Here is a 25,715-nt window from a genome sequence, read left to right as displayed (position 1 = left end):
GCTCATACGAGATTCACAACACTGGACATGAACCTGAACATGAACACGTCGAACGGAATTATCACTTCATAGACATCACGGGCTCAGATGAAAGCGTCTCACGACCCATCACGCATTCAGGAGCAACAACAGTCGTCGAGGTGAGGTTTCAAGCCGAGAGGGGGTACAAGAATGTCCACTATAGATCGCACGGCAGGCGACAGCTAACGTCTACGGCACGGTAAAATCGGACGAAGTGTCTATATCACCTTTGTACGATGGCAGAGAGAAAAAAAATAGGGGAGTCTGGTCAACTGCTTACTTACGTCCATTCACTCTCGCACAAGTATCCGACCTCAGACAGTCTTTGCCACAACAAAGCAACCATGGAATTCATGATCATTCTAGCAGCGACTCTTACTGCAGCAATTTCTGTGCCAAGCGACCTTTTCGAACAGCTTATCGACGACGATTTGTGGCAGATTCCATGGTATTGCTTGCGGGAGCAATGGTACAGCTCCTAGACTACTGCCGAAATCTGGGAGGAAAGCGAGATAGGCTATAACGGCGAGAGTCATATTATCCTTGCGACTGGGCCAATTTAATGGATCGTTTGGGTGGGAACTGGATTGCGGGCTGAGCTCATGCTGCTTTGGATCTGTGTTTTGGTTCTTCATGATGCTGTCGCTCTGAGTGCCATGCATCTTTTTCATATTCCACAGAGTATGTTCAGCATTCCACCCGCGTGATGACTTGCCTTCTGATGATGAAAGGAGACCTGAGGCCTGAAAGCATCTTGCTTCTTGACGAGATTGAGCTCCAGTAATTATCTTGGTTAGCACTGAATCTGTCGAAAACAATCAAGGTCGAAATTCGGTGACAACGTGAATAGCTGATCGTTCAGTCTATTATGCCTCATCAGCATATTCTCCGTCAGGATTGGCTTCGTACAGCGTACACCGCATTTGGCCGGAAAGCAGCGATCGCCGCAGCACAGATTTTGGCACCCTACCTGCATCTTCGCGGCACCGAGGCCATCGTTGTTGAGCTTCTGCATTGCTCAGCATGGCCAAGCATTGAGAGGGGGAGAGCTTTGCATCGACGTGATATTAAAGAAGGAACAAAGATCTAGACCAACATTTGAAGCACAAAATTAAGCTTTCCGCAGAGACCCACTTCTGACGTCTTCTCCCGACAACGGACATCCAGCTGCCTTTGCACTTCACCTTCTACCCAATCAAGAATGTACACAACATTCAAAATCAGCCGGCACTTCAGTCTCCATCACCAGAAACTCATATCCGTACCATTCCATAACCCCTCATTCCCCCCACAACCATGTCCCCCTTCACAGTCACCTCAATCGACCACATCGTCCTAACCTGCACCTCCATCCCCAAAACCCTAGAATTCTACACCACCCATCTCGGCATGAAACACGAGACCTTCCTTAGCAACGACGGCATCGAACGACACGCTTTAACCTTTGGGTCCCAAAAACTAAATCTCCATCAATCGGGGGCTGAGTTTGAACCCAAAGCTGCAAGAGTCCAGCCTGGGAGTGAGGATTTGTGTTTTATTACGCAACATCCGATTGCAGAGGTGCGGGAGGAGTGGGCGAAGAATGGGATTGAGGTGCTGGAGGATGGGGAGATAGTGGAGAGGACGGGGGCGGTGGGGAGGTTGAGGAGTGTTTATTGTAGGGATCCGGATGGGAATTTGGTGGAGTGAGTTTGTGCCTTTTCTCCTCTCTCTGTCGAAGTGTCTATGTTTTGCTGATCATGTCCTGGCGCAGGGTATCGAACTACGTCTAGAAACCTCCCGTGTCAGCGTGTTTTACATCGCAGACTGTACAGCGCTATGCTCTATGCTATTCGTTCCAATGCACCTTAATATGCCCATTTTGCAACGTCCATGCTATGCAAAAAACACATTCCCATCCCTTTTTTATCCAGATCGATACATAGCATCAGCCATCTTCACAACCCTCCCCATCTCCTTCACATCGTGGACTCTCACAATCTCCGCCCCACCCGCAACAGCAGCAGTAACCGTAGCAGCAGTACCTTCAACCCTCTCCTTAGCCTCCGCAACGCCCGTCAAGTTTCCAATGAAAGTTTTCCGACTACTCCCCACCACCCAAGGATACGTCGCCAAGCCACTCCAATTCCTCAGCTCGGAGAAGTTGCCGAGCAGCTCAGCGTTCTGTTCCGTCGTCTTCGCGAATCCGATGCCAGGATCGAGAATGATGCGCCAGCGTCGAATGCCGGCTTCTTGTGCTGCTTGGAGGCGGGATTGGAGTTCTGAGGCGATAGTTCGGATGAGGCCATTCGGATAGGAAGTGTTTTCTTCGGATTGCATGGTGGCTGGTGTGCCGCGCATATGCATCATGATGTATGTGCAGCGTAGTCTGGCGATTGTTGGGAGCATTTCTGAGTCGAGGGTTCCAGCGGAGATATCGTTGATGATATGCGCTCCGGCTTTGATTGCGGCTTCAGCCACGGAGGCTCGATATGTGTCGACTGAAATGGTGATGTTTGAAGCCTCCGGAAGGGACTTGATAGCTTCGATCGCTGGGAGAATACGGGAGATTTCTTCATCGGCGGTGATGTCTGGTGCGTTCGGGCGAGATGATTGACCTCCAATGTCGATGATCGTAGCGCCATCGGCAATGTGCGTTGCTACAGTTTGTCTCAAGGCTTCCATGTCGGAGCTAAGGTTGTCTCCGCCATCCGAGAAGGAGTCTGGCGTTACGTTCAGGATGGACATGACTGTAGTGCGTCGCTGAGGCTTCAGAGGACGAAGCGAGTCAGAGCCAGGCGACAGAGGCGTCATCGCATACATTGGCGGTTCCAATGGTGAAAGTTCGTGCAGCCATTGAAGACTGGTTTGCCACTTTCTCGGAGACAGCCTCACAACGGCCAAGGAGGCTCCTGAAGTGCTGGACACGGTTAGTTCCCAAGACTTGAATATGGCTATCAGCGGTAACATACTCAGACAGCGGCCGAAGCACAAACTCACGCTCATGCATCAAAGGGTGTGGGACGGTCAGGCGGTCACTTCGGATGACATCCCAGCCATAGGTGAGGATGTCCAGATCAATATTACGAGGACCCTTGTCAATTATCTTAACCCGACCAAGGTCGTGTTCTATTGCTTGCAGGTGGTCTAGGAGCTGCATTGGCGAAAGATCTGTTTGAATCTTGTTCATGTCAGTGATGATACGAATGAGAAAAATCAAGGTACACAGCATACCTTGCAGACGCCATTGAGGAAGCTCTCTTGATCCTCCACGTACATGGCTTTGGTTTCGTAGAGGGGACTCGTCTCAAGGATGCGTATGGTATGATCTTTCTCGAGAGCAACGCAAGCTTGCTCGATCGCGTCCAGCCTATCTCCGACATTGCTGCCAAGTGCAATGAAAGCGTCAACATGACTCGTTGCCGTGGCCGTGGCCGAGGTTTTGGCGTGCAGGACACCGGTTTTTGGAGGCGATGAGGCCGAGATCCTGATCGTCTTCGCAAGTCTAAGAATCGTTGCAGAGCTTTTCGCAACCTTGGCCACAGTGCTGACCACTTCGTAACGAGATGCGAAGTGATTCTTGGCAACAATACTACTGGCTATTTCATAGTGGCGTGCATACAATTCCTTGGCCACGTCGTTAATATCCTCCTTGAGCCAGTGTCCCAGATCCGCGGGGCTCCAAACGGATGAAGAGTCTATATCCAACATCTCAAAGCTAGACGAATCCAGTTTAGGTTGTACTGTCGCGGAAAGCGCCATCGATGGGAGGCACACCAGGAATGAACTTGAAGCGTTCGGCGTGTCTGGCATGACTGTGGACACCTTGAAGAGGGTTCTTGCAACGGTTGGCCTTGCCGTGCTGCATTGGTATATTGACTCAGCATGAGATCGCAAGTCGACCTGCAGGCGGTGGACGTGGGGAAGCTTCTTAGCGACGCTTTCCACAGCACAGACGAGACTTGCCACGCTGCTGTCTCCAGCGGCCTCCAATGCTGCCTCAATAGCATTGAGGATTGTGATGAAATCTAGATCCGCTAGACTTGAGATGGACTCAGGGCACCAGTCGATTTTGAAGTTTACAAAAGGAGTTCCGAAGCGTCTTTTCGCAGCATCGAGTCTGAGAAGATATCAGTGAAAGCTTGACGGCATTAACATGGCACGTACGGTATTCGTTGAGGATCCAATACAGACACCACCTTCTCAGACGCACCAGAATCAAGATGGCACCAACGCTTAGTCGATTGCAAGATCTCGCGACTCCAACTGGATGGTTCCGCTGACTTGAGGGGCACGTTGCTGTCGGCGACCTCAAATTCGTCCTGATCACTCTGCGGGGCAATTCCTGCATCGTCCTGACCAGCAACTCCGTCTTTGATGACTGCCACATCTACTTGGCGCTTCTTCGTCTCCGCGACAGATGTGACAACATCGATTGAATCACGCCAGGTAGCTTGAACGAGGTATTCGTTTCCACCGCCACCCATTGCTTCTGCTAGAAGCTTGACTGATGTCAGAATGATATAGGGCGTGCGAAACCTCAAAACACGAAGCAGAGCTTCCGCAAAGTTTCGACATGCTGCTAAAGGAGTCTCAAACTGCATATCGGAACAAAGACGACTCAAGACCATATTGCAGGTGCTGCGCAGGAAGCTGATCTCCTCTTTCCCGGGGAGGAGTGTCGAAGTGATCGATGTTTTGGACTGTGGTTGTGAATGCGCGGTGGCATGCAGAACCGCGGTGAAACGAAATGGAGTCTCGTCTGAGGTGAGCGCACCTCGTGCCTGCACCTTTGGAACGTGCATGCTCCCGAGGCTGAGGCGGATAAAAGGTAACGTATGCTGACCTGACGCTTCGATACTCAAGAGTGTTTTCTTTTTTCGTGTTCCAATTTTCATTTTCAAGAATAGGTTAGGGGGCAGAATTTGTTGAAGGTGCGCCGTACCAACTGCAAGTGCTGAGAGTCCTTGTTGGCCAGAATGCCTGCAAGTCTTATCGAACTCTTCAACTGTGCGTCGTTTGATTGCTTCTTCAACATTGTGTGTAGATGGCGTGCGGTTGTCGTATATTAAGGGTGTCGTGTAGTACAGGTTGCGCAACCCCAGAACCTGCCGAAATTCTTGCGATCTGCCACGAGTTAGAACTGTCTCAGGCCATGGATCGTGCTTGCTAACAGTGGTACGCGAACATGTGGGCTCCCTTTCGAAGCCCTTACGCTGGGTCTTGTCTGGGTCGTCACAATGTCACGATGCGTGCCGATCTGTCCCTCGGCCCGCTGCTGCCGTGCCCCATCAGACGCATCTTTCGGCCAGCTGAATGGTAGTGAGCCCGGGTTCTCAAAGGAGGGGGTGACCAGGTTTTCTCGCCATATCCCAACTCTCGAGAAATTTCGTGAGTCTCTTTGGGCAGTGAGAAGCAACGCACGAGCTGGCTTGCCCATTCGAACCAGACGCGGTCCACGCCGGATGCCATGTAGGGGCAACATCATGTCGATGGGCCAAGAGAGACGATCCACGTTGTTGCTACGGGCAAGAGCGAACTTCGAGTATGCCCAGCGTGTTTTTCATGGCCAATGTGTCGTCCAGCGATGGAATGAGTGTTTCGGTGCAAGATTGAACGAAGTTGAACGAAGTTGAACGTGAGAAAAAGCGGACGCTAGCGGCTCGGGCCGAAGCGGCGTGGGTGCCGCTGCCAGGGTCTCCGAGATAGCCGAGACCAGAACATGTCTCTTTTGGCCGTGACAAGATGTGCGATTGCCCGGAGGACCTTCAGCGACCACGATATTGATAGAGAATCGTTGATCTGCTGATGCTCATCGAGGTTCACGTGGAATTCCCCACGAGTTCCGCCAGAGCTGGAAGAACGGCTCATCGATCGGCGCTTGTCGTGTCGGCAGAAACGACCAGTACCGAGGCACGGCAACTTCTCAGCCATCACCCTCCGCCCGCCTTCTAAGAGACCATTTCCTCTTCACTTCTCTCACTCACTCCTCCTGCTGTCCATCATACGAGCTTCATATCACGCAGTACTCCTTTAACTCCCAATACAGGGACACATTAGCGGCCATGGCTTCTCCTCGTAAGCAGCCCCAGTCCCGCGCCTGGTCTCGATCACATGCAAATGAATGGAGCACTGACACGGCGTTGCAGAGCAAATTCGCACGGCCACCACCGATCTCTTGAAGATCAACCACCCCATCATGCTTGCGGGCATGAACGTCGCCGCCGGCCCAAAGCTCGCAGCAGCCGTCACGAACGCAGGCGGAATTGGTGTCATCGGTGGTGTCGGATACACACCAGACATGCTTCGAGAGCAGATTGCAGAGCTCAAGAGCTTCCTCACAGACAAGAAAGCACCATTCGGGGTCGATCTTCTGCTCCCACAGGTCGGCGGTAGCGCACGAAAGACCAAGTATGAAACATGCGGCATACGATATCAAAGCACAGCAAGCTGAACTGTTCATTCATAGCTACGATTACACCAAGGGCAAGCTCGACGAACTCATCGACATCACCATCGATTCAGGTGCCCGTCTCTTCGTTTCCGCCGTCGGTGTCCCACCCAAGCACGTTGTCGAGAAGCTTCACAAGAACGGCATCCTCTACATGAACATGATCGGGCACCCCAAGCACGTCAAGAAGTGCCTTGAGCTCGGTGCCGACTTGATCTGCGCACAGGGAGGTGAAGGTGGTGGCCACACTGGAGATGTCCCAACATCCATCCTCATCCCAACTGTCGCCAGCCTGGTCAAGGGACACAAGAGCCCAATGACCGGTCAGCCCGTGCAAGTGGTCGCAGCGGGTGGTATCTTCAACGGACAATCTCTTGCATCTGCTCTCGCTCTCGGCGCCTCGGCTGTCTGGGTTGGTACAAGATTCGTGCTTTCAGAGGTGAGTAGTCCGCTTACGAGATCCTCTCGCACCCCATTTACATGCCTTTTTCATGACCGCTAATACGTTTCCACAGGAAGCTGGTGCTCCCCGCGCTCACCAGGAAGCCGTCCGAACCGCCGGCTTTGACGACAACATCCGAACCATCATCTTCACCGGTCGACCACTCCGTGTCCGCAATAACCCATACATTCAAAACTGGGAAGAGAACCGACAGAACGAGATCAAGGAGTTGACCTCCAAGGGCACGATCCCAGTAGAATGGGACATTGAGCGCATGGGTGACGATATCGACGATGACACCATGGACAACGCCCGACCATTCTTGATGGGTAAGGCCGCGGCTGTAACGAACGAGAAGAAGTCCGCCAAGGCTATCATTGATGAAATGGTCAGCCAAGCCGTGGATGTGATCAGCGCAAGCAATTCCCTTGTTGTGACCAGGAGCAAGCTTTAGACGACAGGACATGTATCCATGCATTTCTAGCAATTTATGCCATTTCAGCGTAGCACGTTCCTCTGTTTTGTTTCCCCAACCATCATCACTCCGTCTTGCTACTTGCATGTGCATGACTACTCCCCCTCCGTCTCGTCAACCTGATTACCCGTCTCAAACACTCCTCCAATTCCTCATACGCTTCCGCATGCAATTTCCCAAGTTTCATCTGCAACTCCATCAACGTCATAATCGCATCCGTTAAAACCATTCGAGGATCATCGTTTAGATCTGCTTTCCGCTCTTCATATGCTAGAGCTTCGTGCGAATCGAAATCCAAATCTAAATCTCGAAGCTGCTGAAAAGACGAGCGTGATGTTTGGGCTTCTGGGCGAGAGTCGGATTCGGAGGCGATTTCGTCTGTTAGGCGTTTGAAAACTTTTTTGGTGGATTTGTTGAAAGATTTCTTCTCGGAGCGGGTGGGGTGGAAGGGGGTTGGGAGGCGGGACATGGAGGTAGGTAGGTTGGTGGTGGTTACGGCATGCTGCTGGAGAGTGTGTTGTGTTATATGTGCTGAGATTCTGAGCGTCCAGTTGTTGTGGTTTGCCATATCATGCTCATCTGCGCACGCGTGTGGCCCTTGTCCCGAGCAAGCAAGCGATGAAAATCTCGCGGCATCTTTTCACCGCTCTTTCTCAACAAACTGCACTCTCGGCACGGCGTCTTTCAGCGCTTGCTTGTCTTGTTCGCTTGGTGTGAATCCAAAGAAGCTTTCGGCTTTGTCGGAGAGGAAGAGGCCGGCGGTTGCGTAGGCTATGATGCCGCCGCCGATGATTAAACGTGTTCGTGGGGAGAGGCTGCGGTAGGAGTGCCAGAGGGACATGGTGGATGGGATGTGTTTTGCGTGGAGGCTGGGTTTGGTGTTGTGAGAGTGAGGAGGATGGTGGATGAGTTTTGATGAGTAAGAGCAGGGGTGTTGAACTCAATTCCGGACTGTAGACCACGCTCCGATATTTGTGCCTGTGCAGGAGCATTCTTGCTCTTTCTTTTGGACATGAATCACTTCAAGGGCTAACAGACTACCGCTAAACTGATCTCATTCGCCGCCGTGTGATTGAACCAAAACCTTCAGATATGGATCTGTGCACCCAATTGCTTGAAGCTGCGAGACGCCCGGACGTTTGACACTTGGTCTATCTAGGAGCACAATTCGATCATACCAACAAGGATTCGAATTAGCAAGAGAGCATTGTGCTCTTGAAGAAGTGAATGCGACACTCTACATACAGATAATGTGCTCTGTTTCCTCCGACGAAAGCCTTGGCTACCTTATCTTGCACTGCTATCCTCACACCACCCTCGTATACGCCATCAATCATTCAGACATCAACGCTTAGATGCCAGCCCACTCCCATGGTGCCGGGGCGCGCTTCTCCGGAGCAGCAGTCTCTTCTGGGAACGGAGTTGTGGTGACTGCAGAAGGTGTAAAGACACCGTTATTGACAAGCCAAGCTGCAGAGTTGAACTCAGACCAGAGCTCTTGCACACGGAAGCCGTAGATGTTGTCGCTGTCTGGAACGGTGTTGAGCACGCCAAGCCCAACGACGGGAATGTCATTGCTCTCGGTGGCTTGACCTTGTGCGGATCGAAGAGTCTGCCATCGGACTGTGACAAAGTCGCAGCCGTAGCGGATGCCCAAAAGGTCGAATGGAATCAGAGGTTGAGCACCCTGGGCGGCCCTGTGTAGTATGCTAGTCAGTACATACGACTTCTCAGGGGGGAGATATTGGTGGAGACATACATGAACGCAGCCCGACCGACAAATGAAGCCTCATTGACCACGAATGGAGCGTCGTTGCCTCTGTTGCGGATAATGTTGACGGCCGATGAGTAGTCAATAAAGTCTTCAGTCAGAGCTTCGAGAGCAAGTTCGTCGGTGTAGGCTCTGATGAGGGACTGGAAGATCTCTGCGGCGTCGTTGGCTTGCGCTTCAGTGAGGCATGTGGAGGGCTCCAGCGCAGGACATTCGGTGCCATTGCCTGGAGTTGGCGACCCGGTTGTGCCTGGAGCAGGTGCTGTTGAGGCGGTTGCCGTAGGAGCGGGTGCTGTGTCGTTGCATGGCGGCGAATCCTGACGCTTCTTGCCCAAGCCTCCAAATCCATGAGAGTATGCCTGTGGTCTCGCCCATGCTGGCTCCGGAGCGGGAAGGGCGGCGGTGGCCAGCCCAAGCGAAAGGAGAGTAGTGAGAGCAGCGTGCATCTTGGTATCAAGATAGAAGAGGGTTTTCAATCAGGGCAGGAAAGCAGAGCAGAACAGCAGAACAGCAGAACGACAGAATGATGTAGAGCGAGAGTGCTGTGGAGTCGAATGCTGTCTCCATGGCGATAGATATAGATATTGAGAGGGTGTACGATTGACCAGGAGGCCGGGACAGACATGGCCTTCATGTCGCTACTCGTCTTCGTGTCGTGCAATGGAGATGAGTGGGGGCCTCTCACCATTGTCTGGCCCGTACAATGGATCATTTTCGCCATTTTTGGTGCATCTCAAGAGCCTTGGCCTGTTGTACGACGGGATACGGCTCCACGACACGCCCTCAACTGGCGCATTGAAATATTGGAGGTCGTCAGTTACCCGTGACGGCCAAGAAGCTGCATCAATCGATGATGTCGAACGCTGGTGATCTGCACACATGACAAGCTCTTCCAAGTCTTAGGTCAGTGTTTAATCCAGAGAGAGTGTTTTCAGCTCTATTGTAGAAGCGTCGACATTTGTGATGTGTTCTGGACAACGCAATGTAAACATCGCGCTGTTGGCCGATCTTGTGCAACGACCCTTCCTGCGGACGACTTGTTCCGATATCTTGTGGCTGGTGAATCCCAGCACTCTTCGGGAGATGGCTTGAGAACTGTAGCTGCCCTGATGGGAAAGGATGTGGTGTCACGTCGATACAGGTCCTGGGTGCAGAATATAACAGGAGTGGCTGAAGCTGAAGACCGTCTCGGCTGGGTGACATATGCAGGTACGCGGAGAATTGTCTTGGGCGCAGGCGTTGAGCTGTACGGCGCTGCCAAGAGCGTCAGAGGAACGTGGTCTGCAGACTCCCTCTCATCTTGAATTTGTTTCGGACGCGCGTGTTTTGTAGTACCTGACTGTCTTGACCATCGGCCAGCACTCGGGCCGACCAAGGCCGACTTGGCGTGGTCATTTCGCGTCCCTTTCCTAGGAGCCTAAACGTAGTCTATAACAAACCTAAGTAATCGAGTAATCGAGTAATCGAGTAATCGAGTGATCGGGTATTTAGCGTTTTTGAGTATTTGGCGTTTCTAAGTATTTGGCGTTTCTAAGTATTTAGCGTTTCTAAGTATTTAGCGTTTCTAAGTATTTAGCGTTTCTAAGTGTCCGGCCTTTCCCTATAGCACGTAAATTGCGTGCTACACTAAAAGGAACCTTATCGTCGATCCCTACTTTTAGATAATAATATATAATTAATATAGAAACCCGAAAGATTTATCTAACCTAAACTAACGTACTATAGTAAACGACCTACCCGATATCGACTCGCAAACTCGACTCGCGATCTATCCGACCTATTTACTACGTGCTATAGCGAAATATATACTATGCCTACCCGTATCGATCTTAAGCTATACCGACCGCTTATCTAGTATATCCTAAATACCGAAAAGCCGACTACGCTCGTAGCACTTTGTATACGTATCTATAAAGAAATAGGTGCAGATTTAAACCCGCGTCTACTAAGGTATCGGCTTATAGAATAGGGCCTATCTATAAGGAGTAGGCGGATAAACAGCGATAAATAACTATAGACTTATATTAAAGACAACTTCTAGCGATACTATAGTCTTAGCGATAAGAAGACCGTAGAGATGCTATACGCTAAAGGCTTCCGCCTCTCTATCTAGCAGTATTAGCAGTTACGTCGCGAAATAGGTCTTCTACGAAAGGTACCCCCTAAGAACCGTCTAGCAGTTAAGAAAGCAATTAAACAAGTACTTCGTACTATTATTGCGTCTAGTATTAAGTACGATAGTAGATATCGAGCCCTCGCTAGGTATCTACGTAGGAAGAATTACTTTATCGGCAGGTTAGTATATTTATTTAATTTCCCTATAGTATACTACGTCTATACTATAGATAAAGCGTTAGCACTACTACTAGAGCCCTCTAGATCTCGTAGGTAGAAGAGTAGCATACTAACGCGCATCGTATCTAAGACTCGTATACGACTTCCTCCCTTTATACTATAGCATACTAGATATATGCTATAGCGAAAACGTTAGCATTATTATCCCGGCCGTTACTACCGAAGTAAAAGGGCAGTATATCGTTGCTTAGGCTAAGGTATTGTTAGCAGAGCTGTTCGCCTCGAGGACTCTAAATCGAAGTTACGATATAGTATATACGATTTATCTATAGCGCAGCATTTATATACTATAGACAAATAGTAGACTTCGGATTCTTTTAGGAGTAGTATACTAATTATAGTTATAGAGACTAAATCTATAAGATCGCCCGCAAGCTCGACGAGACACTATTTATCGAGCGACGACTTTACGCACCGCGCTTCTAGCCTACTTATAGACGGCTAAAAGCAATCGGACCTAACGATATATAGTCTGTCGATATATACTATAAGTTCGACCCCTTCTTTAGCATCTAAATCTATATCTATATCGACGTCTTCTCGCGTATAATTGTTTAGTACTATACTAGCAACCTCGCAAAGACTAAGTTCTCGACATTTAAGCAATATCTCGAGGCGGTAGTTACTCGTAGTTACTAACCGAGGGTCGTACGATCTAATATAGGTGTTAGTATAAATATTCTATCGATTTTAGTGTAGCACACACATTTGCGTACTATAGCGAATTGCCTAGAATGCTAAACAGAACTAATATATCGTATAGAGACTCCGATAATAGCAGATGCACATCTCGAGCTCTAAGAGCTCTTCGAGGGCCGAGAGCTTGATTTTTTAGACTGCTTTTAGTATACAACTAGCAAGGGCAATAATACTATTAAGTACTAGAATAGCGAGATCGCGAAAGGTTGTCTTAATACCTAGAGGGACCACTTTAATAAGATTAAAAGCTAGGGGATTTACAATCCTAATCGGGTACGTTTCTTTATGTTTTAAAGCGTGCGTACTGCAGTATATTAACGTCCCGAAGGCCTACGATCGTATCGCCTTTCTCGTAGTCTATATGCCCGTCCTCCGCGCTATAGTTAGCGAATTTGTCGAAGACTAGAATACCTACGCTATCCGGTATAATGTCGATGCGGAAACGCACTACGCTAGCGTACTAGAGCTACTCTACCATTATCCGGAGGTATTTAGTAACGGCGCAGAAGACTAGCGCAAACTAATCTATCCCGATTATCTATAGATCTAGCGCTAGATAGACCGGTACGATGAATTTAGTATAGCGCTCTAGCCGACATAGTATTATTAGCTAACAAATGTAATAGATCTTAAGGCATATCTACTACTAGTTACGCTAAAGTTCTGTTAAGATGTACTTAAAGCGCTTAACTTCCCTCGCGAGATTCGTAGTACCGAGCTAGGTATAGGCGGTTCTTAGAAGCTATATATCGAAGCATATACTGCACTCCGCCGTAGGCGTAAGTATCGTAACTCGTAGCAGCAGGCAATATACTAACCCTTATATAGTATAGGCACACATAGCGTCTAGTGCAGCCCCTAAACTAGTTAAGTTTTAGCGTCCTTCGCAAGATAGGGCCGACTTATAGCTATCGGATCGAGTAAAGGCTTTATTTAGCGCTACGTAGGAGCCGCTATAATCTAACTTTATAGTATTACACCTTCGTTTAAGAATCGACGGAACATAGGGTTCCTAACCTAAACGATCGAGTAGTAGAAGTATTCGATAGGCCGTACGAGCAAAGCCGAGTCGATTTAGACTACTTCTACTAAATAGCGCTAGCAAAAGTAATTAATACGATAACGACGAGGCACTAACTTAAAGGCAGGCAGCCTAGAAAGCTATTCATTTACTTCCCCCTTCTTATATACAAATACAGATAGTATAGTTTAGGGGCCCTATATACGGCCGGTATAATAAGAGTTTCTTCCGTATATAGCCCTTCCTTCTTCTATCTACTTTAAGGTTGCTTACTACTAGCATCGCCGCTATACCCTCCGCATCTATTATTTCTAGGGCGTAAGACAGGCTCGAAAAGCTAGAAAAGCGTTTCCCGAAACCTTATAAGAAGGAAGGTATAATCTCCTCTATTACCTTCTTCCGTTTCTCCCTTCCTCCCTTCCTCTAAACCTAACTATATTATCTACGCACTTACGCTTCTATCTATTTACGCACTTACGCTTCTATCTATTTACGTACTTCTATACTAATAGCTCGCATCTACTACCTAAGCTACCGCGTACGCTATAAGGCTTTATATAAGTTCTATACGAAATATAAGGCGGAGCTGCTAACTAGAGAGTCTTCCGATAGCGACTAGACCGAAGTCGACCTAGTCTCCGCCGCCGCCTAAGCGGTTATTAACGGCGGCTCTACCTACAAAGACCTAGGCACTTTCAAGCGTACAGGTATAGGGCAGGTATAGAGGAAAGCGGGCGAGAAACCGAAGAAGCGTAAGCTACCTAATGCTATATATAACCTACTCTATAAAGATGCCCTAAGAGGTACCCTAAAAGGTACGCCGAAGAAGAATAAGAAGAAGAAGAAGGGTAAGAAGGAATCTGCTACTATAGATAGCTCTTTAAGCTCGGATTCCGACTTATCGATAACTATTAAAGATACGCTCGTAGTAGCATCCTAAGGTATCGAGTCTATAGGCAACAGCAATAGCAAAGGTAAAGGTAAGGGCAAAGCTAAGGCACGACCGTAGGTACGCTTCGCATATATAATATACGATCTCTCTATTAGAGACAGGCCTAATAAGAAATCGAAAACTCGTCTACTTGTATATAGAAACAGCTAGCAAATACTTAGCTAGGAGTAGACGATCTATATCGATACATTTATTATAGAGTTCTAGTCTACTAAGGACCGCCCGACCTAGTTCTTTAATCGACTTATTCGCGAGAACTACCGCATCGTAGAGATGCTATCCGACTATTACTAGGACTATTACTTTAGTCGGAGGATCGCACCTAATAGCGAACCTATCCGTACAAAGTTATCGCAGCTAGAATCCGGCGACTTTAATAACCTCTTCGTCGTTTTCGATAGTAGAAATAGCGAGACTAAGGCGACTATTAATGTCCTATTATTCCGGGAGATATACGAGGTAGCCGACCTTAATACTAACCGACTCTCCGACCTAGATAACGATAAGAAGGAGCCTAAGCCTAAGGACGTACGCGAGGCATCGCTAGCAAGTCTTCTAAGCTTGTCCGAGCTTTTCGTTAACGACTATAGCGCTAGCGCTATCGAGCCTAATATGCTATTACTACGTCGATTTAGAATGACCTCGCCTATTAAGCCCCCTAATAGTATAATAGAAGAAGAATAGGATCGATAACTAGGCCTACCGGTAGGCGATTACCTAGATAGCGACGATAACGAGAGCTTCTTTAAAGTTCTCGCAGAGAGCCGACGTTAGGCTTAGGGACAAGATGCAATAGATAACACACTTAGACTCGGTTCTTTAACTCGCCTACGAAAGCGCGCTACAAGCTAAGAAGCTAAAGCTACGCTACGTCGTCCTTCTTAGCAGCCTAACCTAGATTAGATTATCGAGATTAGTAATAATAATACAGACACGCTAGTCGTTCGCTAGTCGTCGGCAAATAACTCGCAGACTAGTCGACCGCTAACGCAGAGGAAACCGCCTATATTTAAACCGTTAAAGCCTCGTAACCCTTAAGTTAAGCGAGAACCTTTAGACACTTCTCTACTACGTTTAACTAGTGCATTTAGCTTGCTACAAAATTCATTATTACTACTACTATCAGTCCCGTTACGACTATTAATACTACTACTAGCCCCGTTACTATTACGGCTACTACTATCCTCGTCTACTCCGGATCGTACCTACTATGTCTACTAGCTAGCATTCGACAGGAAAACGCATAGGCGTGTCCGTACTACTTGTAAACATCACTTCTGCGAGGATTGTCTTACGAATCTACGATTCTATAGCCGACTATGTCCTCTTTGTAGAAATAACCCCCTTTTACTTAACCGGGCATCGCTACTACTAGGTATAGAATTAGAGTTAGATACGACAAAATCATTGCTAACGCTAGCTCGGCTAGGTACGTAGGCATTCAAGTCTATATATATTGTCTAATAGTGTACTTGCTAACTATTAATAGACAATGCTACACCGTCTCGGTTAGTTTAGGACCCGCCGGCGCCGATAGTAGAGACGCAATCGCCGACGCCGACGCCGATACTAGAGATAAATCTACTAGACCGCTCGCAGCTATAAGAAGATAATACGCAGGTCCCTTATAAGCAGGCAGACCAAGATCGAGAGCAAGAACAAAGTAGTCTGCAAGGCTAAGGTATAGTAGTAGATAGCAATTTAACACGTCTAAGGCTAAACCTCTCTCGTAGAGATCGTATTACTACTATAGAGGCGATATCTTCTTTACTACGACGGCTTAGGCTACGAGCAGATAATAAGAAGGTCGTCGGCTTAGAGAATTATTATAGTAGCAAGGATCGTAAGGGTAATACCTATAGGTAGACTAGTCGAATAGTAGAGTAGGAGGTATATAGGCGTTAATAGAGTTCTGTTCTTTCACGATCGAGACTTTTAATATTCTATTATTATATGTTTTAGGTAGTCGATAAAATGAATTGCCTATAGTACGGGGATTCGTATACTATAGGCAATTTAATGCATCGACTAATAATATCCTCGAAATCCTTATTATATAGGACATTTATTAGTTCATTTGTCGTTAGCGTAGGCCAATTTCTAGAGGCATCGTTAGCAAGCAAGCCTCGTAGGTACGCCTTAAAGCGGAAGAGGATAAAGCGAAGCCCTTCGTCGAGCGTAACAGTAATCCCGGATTTTGCTATAGCACGTATTATACCGTACTATATATAAATACTGCTACCGTCTTGCTTGGCTTTATAGTCCTCGGATGTTGCTTCCTAATAATTATCGTTTGCTCGATTATTGCTTAAGGCCGCGCTGCTATAAACGCTTTAGGTAGACAAACGAACGAGTAAATAAATAAATAAATAGATAAATGCATAAACAGAATTGCCTATAGCATAGAGATTTGTATGCTACAGGCAATTACATTCATTTCTCGCTATACGGCATTAATAATACTAAGCCGTACTCGTAGGTTATCTTCTCGTATCGTTCCTTGCCGACTATTTCTAAAGAAGATCTAGAATATTAACGATCGGAAATCAGTCCTAACGGGCCCTTTAGACAAATACAACAACTACTAGGTATTTCGATATTACTAGATCTACTATACATAGTAGCAAGAATTGCGAAAAGATAATTTTGGTAACCTCGTCGTCGCTAAGATTTACCCTAATAACCCTACGAAAGCTCGCTAGGACATCGGCTCTTAAAGCAATATAGCTATATTGTCTTCCTTGTCCTCGTCTTAGATCTTCTTAAGTACTCGTATAAACGGAAGGCGCACCTACGAGGCTTATATTCTTCCTCTTGTTCTTCTTCTTCTTCCCTATAACAAGCAGTATACAGACTCTAAAGTATACCTTCTAGATATAGCTCTACCTAGAGGCGAGCCGGCTAGGCCTTCCGAGAACTCCGTATCTATAGAAACTAAGGGCGCCGCTGCCTAAGGCACTAATTTTCGTACCGAGACCTCATTCTTCGACGGCTAGCTTGTATTCGTAATCGTAGCCTTAATAAGATCCAGACTTCTAGCGTAGGGCAAGACGGGACTAATATCGGCATTTGCCTATAGTATATACTATCGTATGCTATAGGCAATTGTGTATATTTATTCGTTTATTTATCGTCTTAGATCGAGTAATACGACTGCTATTAGCGTCCTTATTGCGGAGAGGGTAGTAGTGCTCTTCTTCTTCTTCTTCTTCTTCTTTAGGACCTTTCGACTACTGTTATCTTCTAAGGCCGAATCGCCGCTAATAAGGTCGTCGTCGGATAAAGGCAAGTCGGCCGTCTTTGTCGAATGCTGTCTTAATAGGAGTGATTCTCTTACTAGCACGCTAGAGGCTAATTAGGACCGATGTATGCTTCTTCTAGTTACAGAATCTTTTTCTAGTTATAGCGACGCTTCTATTTAGGCCGACGAGCGATTAAGAAGAAGTCTATCGAGCGAGCTCAATCTATATCTTCTTCTAGTTGCGGCGACGCTTCTATTTAGGCCGACGAGCGATTAAGAAGAAGTCTATCGAGCGAGCTTAATCTATATCTTCTTCTAGTTGTAGCGACGCTTCTATTCAGGCCGACGAGCGATTAAGAAGAAGTCTATTAAGCAAGCTCAATCTATAGCGAAAACGGCGTAGCGATCTATTCTAGATCTACGTAAACTATATCGAATATAGAATCTAGAAATAAGGCTATCTAGAGCTAGCAGAGACCGCGCTAAACTAAATTAAGTATAGGACGAGCAGAAGCTAGAGAAGCTAGACTAGAACTAAGACTAAGAGCTCGCATAGCGAGCGGCGCTAGGTAGTAGTAGTAGTAGTAGTGTTGTTATTGTTGTTACGGCGGCTTCAATTCTATTAGCAATATACTATAAGCAAGTCGAGCATTTATTAAAACATACATTCTACTACTACGGAGACTGCGAGACGGTATATCCGTAGCAGTATTAATAATGCTGCTCTCGCTCTAAGGAAAGTTCGCGACGCGCGTAGCGCGTAGAGTCGAGATAGCTATTATACCTATTAGCTCTACTTAGGTACCTATAGAACAGCTCGTCTAATATAAACATATAGGATCGTATACTACTGCTGCTGCTGCTAACGTAGATCTTGTATTTGAGGTAATGTTATAGAAGATAGTAAGAGGTTGTACGCGATATTAGATAAGAATAAAGAGTTAGCCTAGGTAGCAAGAGAGGATATATTACTAGGGGCAGAGTAAGGTTCTATTATAGAAGTAGGCTGTGTGATTTCTATTGCTAGCCGAATTCACTACTATTGTTAGTAGAAGGAAGCTTCGTAAGAGTAAGCTTTTGCAGTGCTAAGTATCTAAGTACTCGAGGCTGCGATTAAGTAAGTATTCGAATAAAGACTTGTCGCTTGCTTTCTATTAGCTAAGTAAAGGGCAAGTAACACCTATGTGATCTTAGTATTATATACAAGGTTAATTCGGACCTCGTAACATATTAACAGCTTCCTATATATAATTCTGGCTCCTTCTTATTCCCCTTCTTATTCTCTTTCGACATCGATATCGATAGCGATAGCGACAGCGACATCGATAGCGACACCTATAGCGACACCTATATCTATACCTACACTATCCTTGCCTTTACGACTGCTACCGCTCTCGACGTAATAAGCTCCAACCAATTTCTAGCGACTAACGAGGAGATTAATAAGATATTCGGCTTACTAGAAGAGCCTAGCGCTAGCTATTTTAATTAGCCTAATCGCTCCAATTCTAGAGGCTTACGTAGACATACGCGTAAAAATCAAGGCTCGTTAGCGGCTTCTTAGTAGCAGCAGTCTCTTTCCGTCTAGGACGTTAACGTACTAGATAAGTATATTCCTCGTAGATTAGAAGCATCGTAGCGAGATCTAATATGATTTTCTTTAGTATCGTCGAAGCAGCGGCCGCAGCGCTATCTCCGTAAGTACCGCCTATTCGTCGCTCTAGGCTAACGAGATAGGCAAGGCGCTAGCGTAAGCGTACGTAATAAGGTCTTTAAGGTGCAATACCGGTACTAGCACTAGCACTAGCACTAGCACTAGCTCTAGCACTAGCTCTATGTTACGGATCTAATTGGTTAGAGTCCTTATATAATCTTAGAGCGACGCTAAGACTAGTAGGCTAAGCTGTCGCTCTATCTTACTAGGAGCGATAGGAGCGGTCGAGAGCGATAGCGTCGCTCGCGTCGCTTACGACTATAGACAAGATATCTCCTTTGTATTTAGGAACGCCGGAATGCCCTTATAGCTCGAGGCGTTCAACTTATATTACCTACTTACTAATTAGAATTACCTTTGTACTAATTATTCTGTCTCTGCCTCCCGCTTGTATTAGCCTCTCTAAAGAAGCCTCGGCTTATACGTAATAAGAAGTTACCTAACGATCTGTCGCGAGTAACCGTAACACTTTAAACGCCCTTAGGATAAGTGCCTTATTACAAGTCGGAAGGGGAACTCCCGCCCCTAGCGAGATAGGCAGTACTCGACGTACTACCTCTAGTGCTAGCAATGTACTCGGAACCTATACCGGAAACGATTCTCTTAAGATCGGAAAGCTAGACTTTTATTACGGCGACCGAGACAAGTTCGATACCTAGGTTAGCTAGATAGATATGTATTTTATATTTAACTAGGTTTAAGATAACTTAAAGCTAGTCTTCGCAACGACGTTTATACGAGGCAGGGCTTAGCATTAGGTTAAACCATTTCTTAGGACCTATCTAGATAGTAACGGGACCGACAATTCGGATAGAATCTTCGCAAGCTACGAAAATCTTAAGCGTACGATAAAGAAGGTCTTTGGATCTTCTAACGAAGTTGCTACCGCAGTTAGGGTTATCTAACATTTAACTTAGAAGGGGTTATATACCGATTACGCCGCCAAATTTTAGGAATACGCCTAACTTACGGATTAGGACGACGAAGCTCTTATAACAATGTATCGGCGAGGTCTTAAGGATAACGTTAAAGACGAGCTTATACGCGACGGTAGAAAAATAGATAATATAGGAACATTAGTTAAGGTTACGATCGATCTCGACGATAGGCTCTACGAACGAGCTTTAGAACGACGTTACGATTCTAAGACTTCTAGAAAAGCTAGTTATACTCCTAGATACGATAATAGACGAAACTATAGTACCTACGATAAACTAAAGGGGAACAACTACTACGGTACGTAACTAATAGAGCTAGACGCTACCTAGAAGGGTTGAGCAATTAAAGGAAGAAAAGGCAAGAGTTCGCCTAAGAAAGCAGGAAGATTAACTTGCTATGCGTATAGTAAGGAAGGCTATATAGTACGGAACTGCCGCGGCAAGAATATAGTGCGACGCGAACAGTTTAATATAATATAACGAAAGGACTCGGGCAGAGAAGGCTACCGAATAGTAGTAGAGCTATACTCTATTAATAACGCGCCGAGGACCTACGTAGAGGTCGTAAAGAAGGAGCTACGACAAATCTATATAATAGCACGACGACAAGAACCCGTATATAGAGCCCTTTACTAGAGATTCTGTTACGACGACTAATGCTAAATTCATTATTCTACTAAAGTAGAAGCAGGATTCTTCCCTTAGATTAGGCGACTCGTACGAGAAGATGCGAAATCCTAGTTAGAAGAAGAAACGATTAATGAATCTTGCTTAGATGCCGACGATAAAGAAAACCGAGATCCGGAAGCTTTATTCCCTCCCGGGGAGGAGTTAGGAGCTATCCTAGAAGTACCGGAATCCCCTTAGTAAGAGGAGGAATAGCAAGAAGATTTAGAAGGAAGTCTAGATACCGAGGAAGAAACTACGAATAAAGAAAGTAAAGACGAATTCGGGATTAACGACGATACGATCCTTACGTTTACAATAGATGTACCTATAGTAGCGCGAACAATCGCCTTATATCTAGTACGCAAATACGAGGAAATGTTTCTAAAGGTTAACGGATAACGGAAGGTCGACCCTATCTAATTTAATTATTTCTAGATAAGCTTACGGGCAAAATTCTAGAATTACCCCCGGATACCTATAGACTATGCGTACTATAACTTTATTACGGAGCGAGTACCGATAGGAAGTATAATTACGCCCTACGGATACGTCCTACCCGACGAAAGGACGATTATTACTTAAGATATACGTTAGACGGTCTAGCGATTAAATTAGCAATACCGAAAGGCTATAGCAGCGTAGGGATAAGATATATACAACGATACCCTCGAGGAAAAATTATATACCGAAGAAGCACGAACGGCAGGACTACGGATCCGTAACTAGTTAGAACAACGTTAGGCTACTAATCAGTCGGGAAACGGACCAACTCTCTAGATTAGAGCGTTCTAAGAGAGTTCCTTAATACCGAAAGCGCTCAAGCATTAATAGTAGTCTTCCGTACAAAAGTTATCGTTAACGGGCACCCGACGAGTGTATTAATAGATTCCGGAGCGAGCGGGAACTTTGCCTCCGAATTATTCGTTAAAAGCCGAGGGATCGCAACCCGAAGTAGAAGAGAAGGAGCGTATAAACTTATAGTAGTAGATAGGTCACCGCTACCTAGTATAGAACGAGAAACGATACCGTTACTACTAGCTATCTAATAGCACTACGAGGAGATTGTCTTAGATATTACTAACATAGCTAGTTATAACATTGTATTAGGCATACCTTAGTTAAGAAAGTATAACCTAGTCGTAGACTAGAGAAAAGGAGTACTTATATTTAAGGAATGCGACTATATAATCGGCATTCAACCTATATAGCGGCAGCGTTCGCAGGCAGATAAGATTAATAAACGCAGGGCGATTCGTAAGACGTTTGCGTCGACAGGAATTACGGAGAACCGTATTCAACCCGGATCGACACTACCGTTAGGTTAGGAGGGTTATAATAATAATTACGGGAAGGATAGAAGTTATACGCTATCGAAGAATAAAACTAGAATCTCGGACCTAAACATTCCTAAAGAGTATACTAAGTAGAAGCGACTCTTTAAAGAGGAGAGAGGCAAGGCAGCCTTACCTAAACACTAACTATAGGATTATAAGATACACTTACAGCCTAGGAAAGAGCCTCTATAGGGACCCTTATACGCAATGTCTAAGAAAGAGCTCAAAACCCTAGACAAGTAGCTAAGAGAGAAATTAGAAAAAGGCTAGATACGGAAGTCGATATCCTCGGTAGCCTTACTAGTAATGTTCGTTCCGAAAGCCGGATTAGACGAAGGACGGCTAGTAGTCGATTTTAGACGACTTAACGACATTATAATTAAGAATCGGTACCTACTACCGAATATCGAAGAAATGCAAGACCGATTAACTAGATTAGACTAGTATACGAAGATTGACCTACGCGATGCGTTTTACGCAATACGTATAGCAGCTAGATACGAATAGATAACAGCATTCCGAATAAGATATAGGCTTTACGAATTCTTAGTTATACCTATAGGACTTACAAATGCCCTAGCGTTATATTAAGACCTTATAAACGAAGTCCTCCGAGACCTTCTAGATATATGCGTTATCGCATATATAGACGATATCTTAGTCTATACTAAAGGAGCTCTCGCGGACTATATACGAATAGTACAGGACGTCTTTAAACGATTTACTTAAGTAGGATTTAAGACTGTACCTAAGAAATGCGAATTCTATAAGAAGGAAGTCAAATTCCTAGGATTTATTATTAGCACTATAGGAATCAGGATCGATCTAGAAAAAACCAAGTCAATACAGGAATAGCTAACGCCTATATGCGTTAAAGACGTACAATTATTCCTAGGATTAGCTAACTATAATAGAAAATTTATCGAGGGCTACTTTAAAACAGCGGCACCCCTTACGGAGCTTATAAAGAAAGACAAGTAATAGAACTAGAGCACGAAGGAAGACGAAGCGTTTAGGCAGCTAAAGAAGCAATGCGTTTCTACGCTAACGCTACGATTATTCGATAGGAGTAAGGCGGTCTAGATAGAAACAGACGCGTCGGATAGGGCTATAGGAGCATACCTTATACAGGAGCATAACGGGAAACGACACCCGGTAGCCTATTACTCGAGAAAGATATTACCCGCGGAATAGAACTACGACATCTATAATAAGGAGCTACTTACAATAGTTGCATTACTACAATACTAGCGAGTATACGCGGAAGGAGCACTAAGTCTTACGATTCTTTCTAATTATAAGAATCTAACTTACTTCACTACGACTAAAGTACTAACCCGAAGACAGGCCCGCTAGTCGGAGCTACTAGGACAGTATAAGTTCGAAATCCGCTATACCCTAGGACGCGAGAACGGACGAGCCGACGCACTAAGCCGCCGTAGCGACTATATAGAGGGTTACGAACTAGTATAGTAGTAGATATTAAAAGTAAACTAAGACGGAAGCCTTAGTGCTAATACAAAAGAATTCAACTACATTATACGAGTTCTTTAGGATATAGAAGAACAGTTTCCAATCGAATATAGGAAATACTAAGTACCTAAGGAACGAGTTACGGAGTATATACGACAATACTACGACGGACTAGAAAATGGACACCCTAGAGTTTCAAAAACAATAGAACTAGTTAAGCGAAGCTTCGGATTCCTACACATACGACAACGAGTTCTAGAATATATTAAGAAATGTCTACAATGTTAGCGTAACAAGGCTAATAGACACGCTAGATATAGACATATCCAATTTAGGACGCTACTAGATAAACTATAGGACGAAGTTATAATAGACTTTATTACGAAACTACCGAAGTCTAAGGATCCGGTTATAGGACATAGCTACGATATAATACTTATTATAGTCGATAGGCTTACGAAATACGCATACTTCATTCCTACTAACGAAGCAAGTACGGTAGAGCAACTCGGATACCTCGTACTAGATAGACTTGTACGATACTACGGATTTCCAAAGACCTATATTACGGACAGAGATAAGCTCTTTACGTCAAACTACTAGAAGACGCTTACAGCGACGCTTGGAATTAAGCACAAGCTATTAACGGTATACTATCTATAGATAGACGGCTAAACGGAAGTTAAGAATTAGGCCTTAGAGGTATACTTACGGCACTACGTTAATTACGTACAAAACAATTAGGCATCGCTATTGCCTATAGCACAACTTGCACTAAACAACTAACAATCTAAGACTACGAAAGAGACACCATTCTTCGCTAATTTTAGGAAACATCCGCAGCTGTTCGGGGAACAGTATTTATAGTATCTATACGCGGATAAAGCGATAGTCGCTTTAGAAGACTTAAAGCAGGTATATAAAGAATTGCAAAGGGCAATTGCCGAGTCTTAAGAAAAGATTACGGGACTATATAATACTAAACGAAAAATAGTACCTTAGCTAAAAAAGGGGGATAAGGTCTACCTCCTAACAAAGAATCTAAAAACCCGGAGATCGACTAAGAAACTAGACTACGTTAAAGTCGGGCTATTTCTAATTGATGAGCCTAAAGGACCAGTTAATTACCGACTTAAACTACCGGACGACGCGAAAATCTACCCAGTATTCTATATCTCTATACTAGAACCTACAGACGCCGAAACACCGTATTAAGAAACATTTCACTTCTAACCTAAGGAAGAAAACGAGTTTGAAGTCGAGGAAATCCTAGATTAGCAAGGTTAGAAATACCTTATTAAATGGAAAGGATACCTACATTTAGAAAACACCTAGGAACTAAAAGAAAACCTGCAGAACTGTTAGTAGATAATCAAAAAATATCAAAACCGGACAAAAAAAGAAATAACTAGTATAGGAATTGAACCTACGACCTCTTAGACCCTATCGATTATAGCGCCTTAGAGTTCTTAACGACCTAGGGTAGTATAGCTCGAGGAGCGGGGACTCTAATAGCGTACCTAGCAACTATGTCTTTTATAGCTAAGAATTATACTACTAGACTAACTAGCTAGAAGATAAAATAGATAGGAAACATTGAAAATACATACCTTTAAGATACTAGACTCTCGGCACTCCTACTAGGAATTTCAGAGGTAGGCTAGGACGTCCTATCTAGACGACTCTAGTTATAAGGCGATATCTATAATCGGCTATCTAGGGGAAACGGCTCGTTAGTAGGCAACGAGAATATTATCGGCTCTATAGGCGAAGAGCCTAGCTCTCTTTCGAGCTCCTCCGCCTATTAAATAGAGGCTTCCTCTACCTTAAGAGCTTATACCTCCCGATCTTCCTTTATACGTAGCGACTTGCGTAAGCGACGGACCTTTACGCGATACTCGAAAAGCTTCCGCGTAAGGAGGTCTTCCTCCTCTTCGGCCGCTTCGAGATCTTTAGCTATCTTTAGGCGCGCCTTCCGGATTTTTTTATACTCTATACGAGTAACTTGCATATTATAGGACTAGCCGTATAGGGCGCACTCGGAGCAGCGGCCGGAACGGAGATCGACTTTGTAGGATTTATCGGCCTATTCGCAATAAAAGTAGCGGATCGGCATTTCGAGGCAGTCGGCAAGGATATTATTTGCGATATTTTCCTTACGCTAACGAGAAGACAAGTCC

General features: G+C 45.5%; 6 protein-coding genes across 6 annotated transcripts; 2 read left to right on the top strand and 4 right to left on the bottom strand.

Moving 5' to 3' along the window:
- Nucleotides 1-1,317: 1,317 nt before the first annotated feature.
- On the top strand, nt 1,318-1,793 carry MYCFIDRAFT_79796 (uncharacterized protein; the record flags this gene model as incomplete). The annotated part of the gene is made up of 2 exons (XM_007931705.1): nt 1,318-1,706; nt 1,775-1,793. 2 exons carry the CDS (start codon nt 1,318-1,320, stop codon nt 1,791-1,793), a joined length of 408 nt encoding a protein of 135 aa, XP_007929896.1.
- A 133-nt stretch (nt 1,794-1,926) lies between these two features.
- MYCFIDRAFT_143607 (uncharacterized protein) lies at nt 1,927-3,711 on the bottom strand (the record flags this gene model as incomplete). The annotated part of the gene is made up of 3 exons (XM_007931704.1): nt 1,927-2,890; nt 2,973-3,181; nt 3,235-3,711. The coding sequence occupies 3 exons, from the start codon at nt 3,709-3,711 to the stop codon at nt 1,927-1,929; spliced, it is 1,650 nt and encodes a 549-aa protein (XP_007929895.1).
- Nucleotides 3,712-4,945: 1,234 nt separating this feature from the next.
- MYCFIDRAFT_87462 (uncharacterized protein) lies at nt 4,946-5,597 on the bottom strand (the record flags this gene model as incomplete). Its single annotated transcript, XM_007931703.1, has 2 exons — nt 5,175-5,597; nt 4,946-5,127 (listed from the first exon to the last, which is right to left on the bottom strand). Coding segments are annotated over exons 1-2 (495 nt in total), but the record flags the coding sequence as incomplete, so codon positions are not given.
- Nucleotides 5,598-5,990: 393 nt separating this feature from the next.
- Nucleotides 5,991-7,412, top strand: MYCFIDRAFT_51024 (uncharacterized protein). The gene is made up of 4 exons (XM_007931535.1): nt 5,991-6,078; nt 6,150-6,411; nt 6,470-6,890; nt 6,967-7,412. Exons 1-4 carry the CDS (start codon nt 6,066-6,068, stop codon nt 7,345-7,347), a joined length of 1,077 nt encoding a protein of 358 aa, XP_007929726.1. The 5' UTR covers nt 5,991-6,065; the 3' UTR covers nt 7,348-7,412.
- Nucleotides 7,413-8,008: 596 nt separating this feature from the next.
- Nucleotides 8,009-8,209, bottom strand: MYCFIDRAFT_34725 (uncharacterized protein; the record flags this gene model as incomplete). The annotated part of the gene is made up of 1 exon (XM_007931454.1): nt 8,009-8,209. One exon carries the CDS (start codon nt 8,207-8,209, stop codon nt 8,009-8,011), a length of 201 nt encoding a protein of 66 aa, XP_007929645.1.
- A 510-nt stretch (nt 8,210-8,719) lies between these two features.
- On the bottom strand, nt 8,720-9,585 carry MYCFIDRAFT_79801 (uncharacterized protein; the record flags this gene model as incomplete). Its single annotated transcript, XM_007931702.1, has 2 exons — nt 8,720-9,065; nt 9,128-9,585. The coding sequence occupies 2 exons, from the start codon at nt 9,583-9,585 to the stop codon at nt 8,720-8,722; spliced, it is 804 nt and encodes a 267-aa protein (XP_007929893.1).
- Between the last annotated feature and the right edge of the window lie 16,130 nt (nt 9,586-25,715).

The sequence above is a fragment of the Pseudocercospora fijiensis genome (assembly GCF_000340215.1).
Source record: "Pseudocercospora fijiensis CIRAD86 unplaced genomic scaffold MYCFIscaffold_8, whole genome shotgun sequence".
Lineage (NCBI taxonomy): Eukaryota > Fungi > Ascomycota > Dothideomycetes > Mycosphaerellales > Mycosphaerellaceae > Pseudocercospora > Pseudocercospora fijiensis.
The sequence above is the reverse complement of the archived record's forward strand: the minus strand, read 5'-3'. Positions and strand labels throughout refer to the sequence as shown.

Bases quoted from the DNA above. Each gene is read 5' to 3' on its own strand.
- MYCFIDRAFT_51024 (XM_007931535.1), top strand. The intron at 6,412-6,469 runs GTATGAAACATG...GTTCATTCATAG, and splicing joins GGTAGCGCACGAAAGACCAA to CTACGATTACACCAAGGGCA. The intron at 6,891-6,966 runs GTGAGTAGTCCG...ACGTTTCCACAG, and splicing joins CAAGATTCGTGCTTTCAGAG to GAAGCTGGTGCTCCCCGCGC.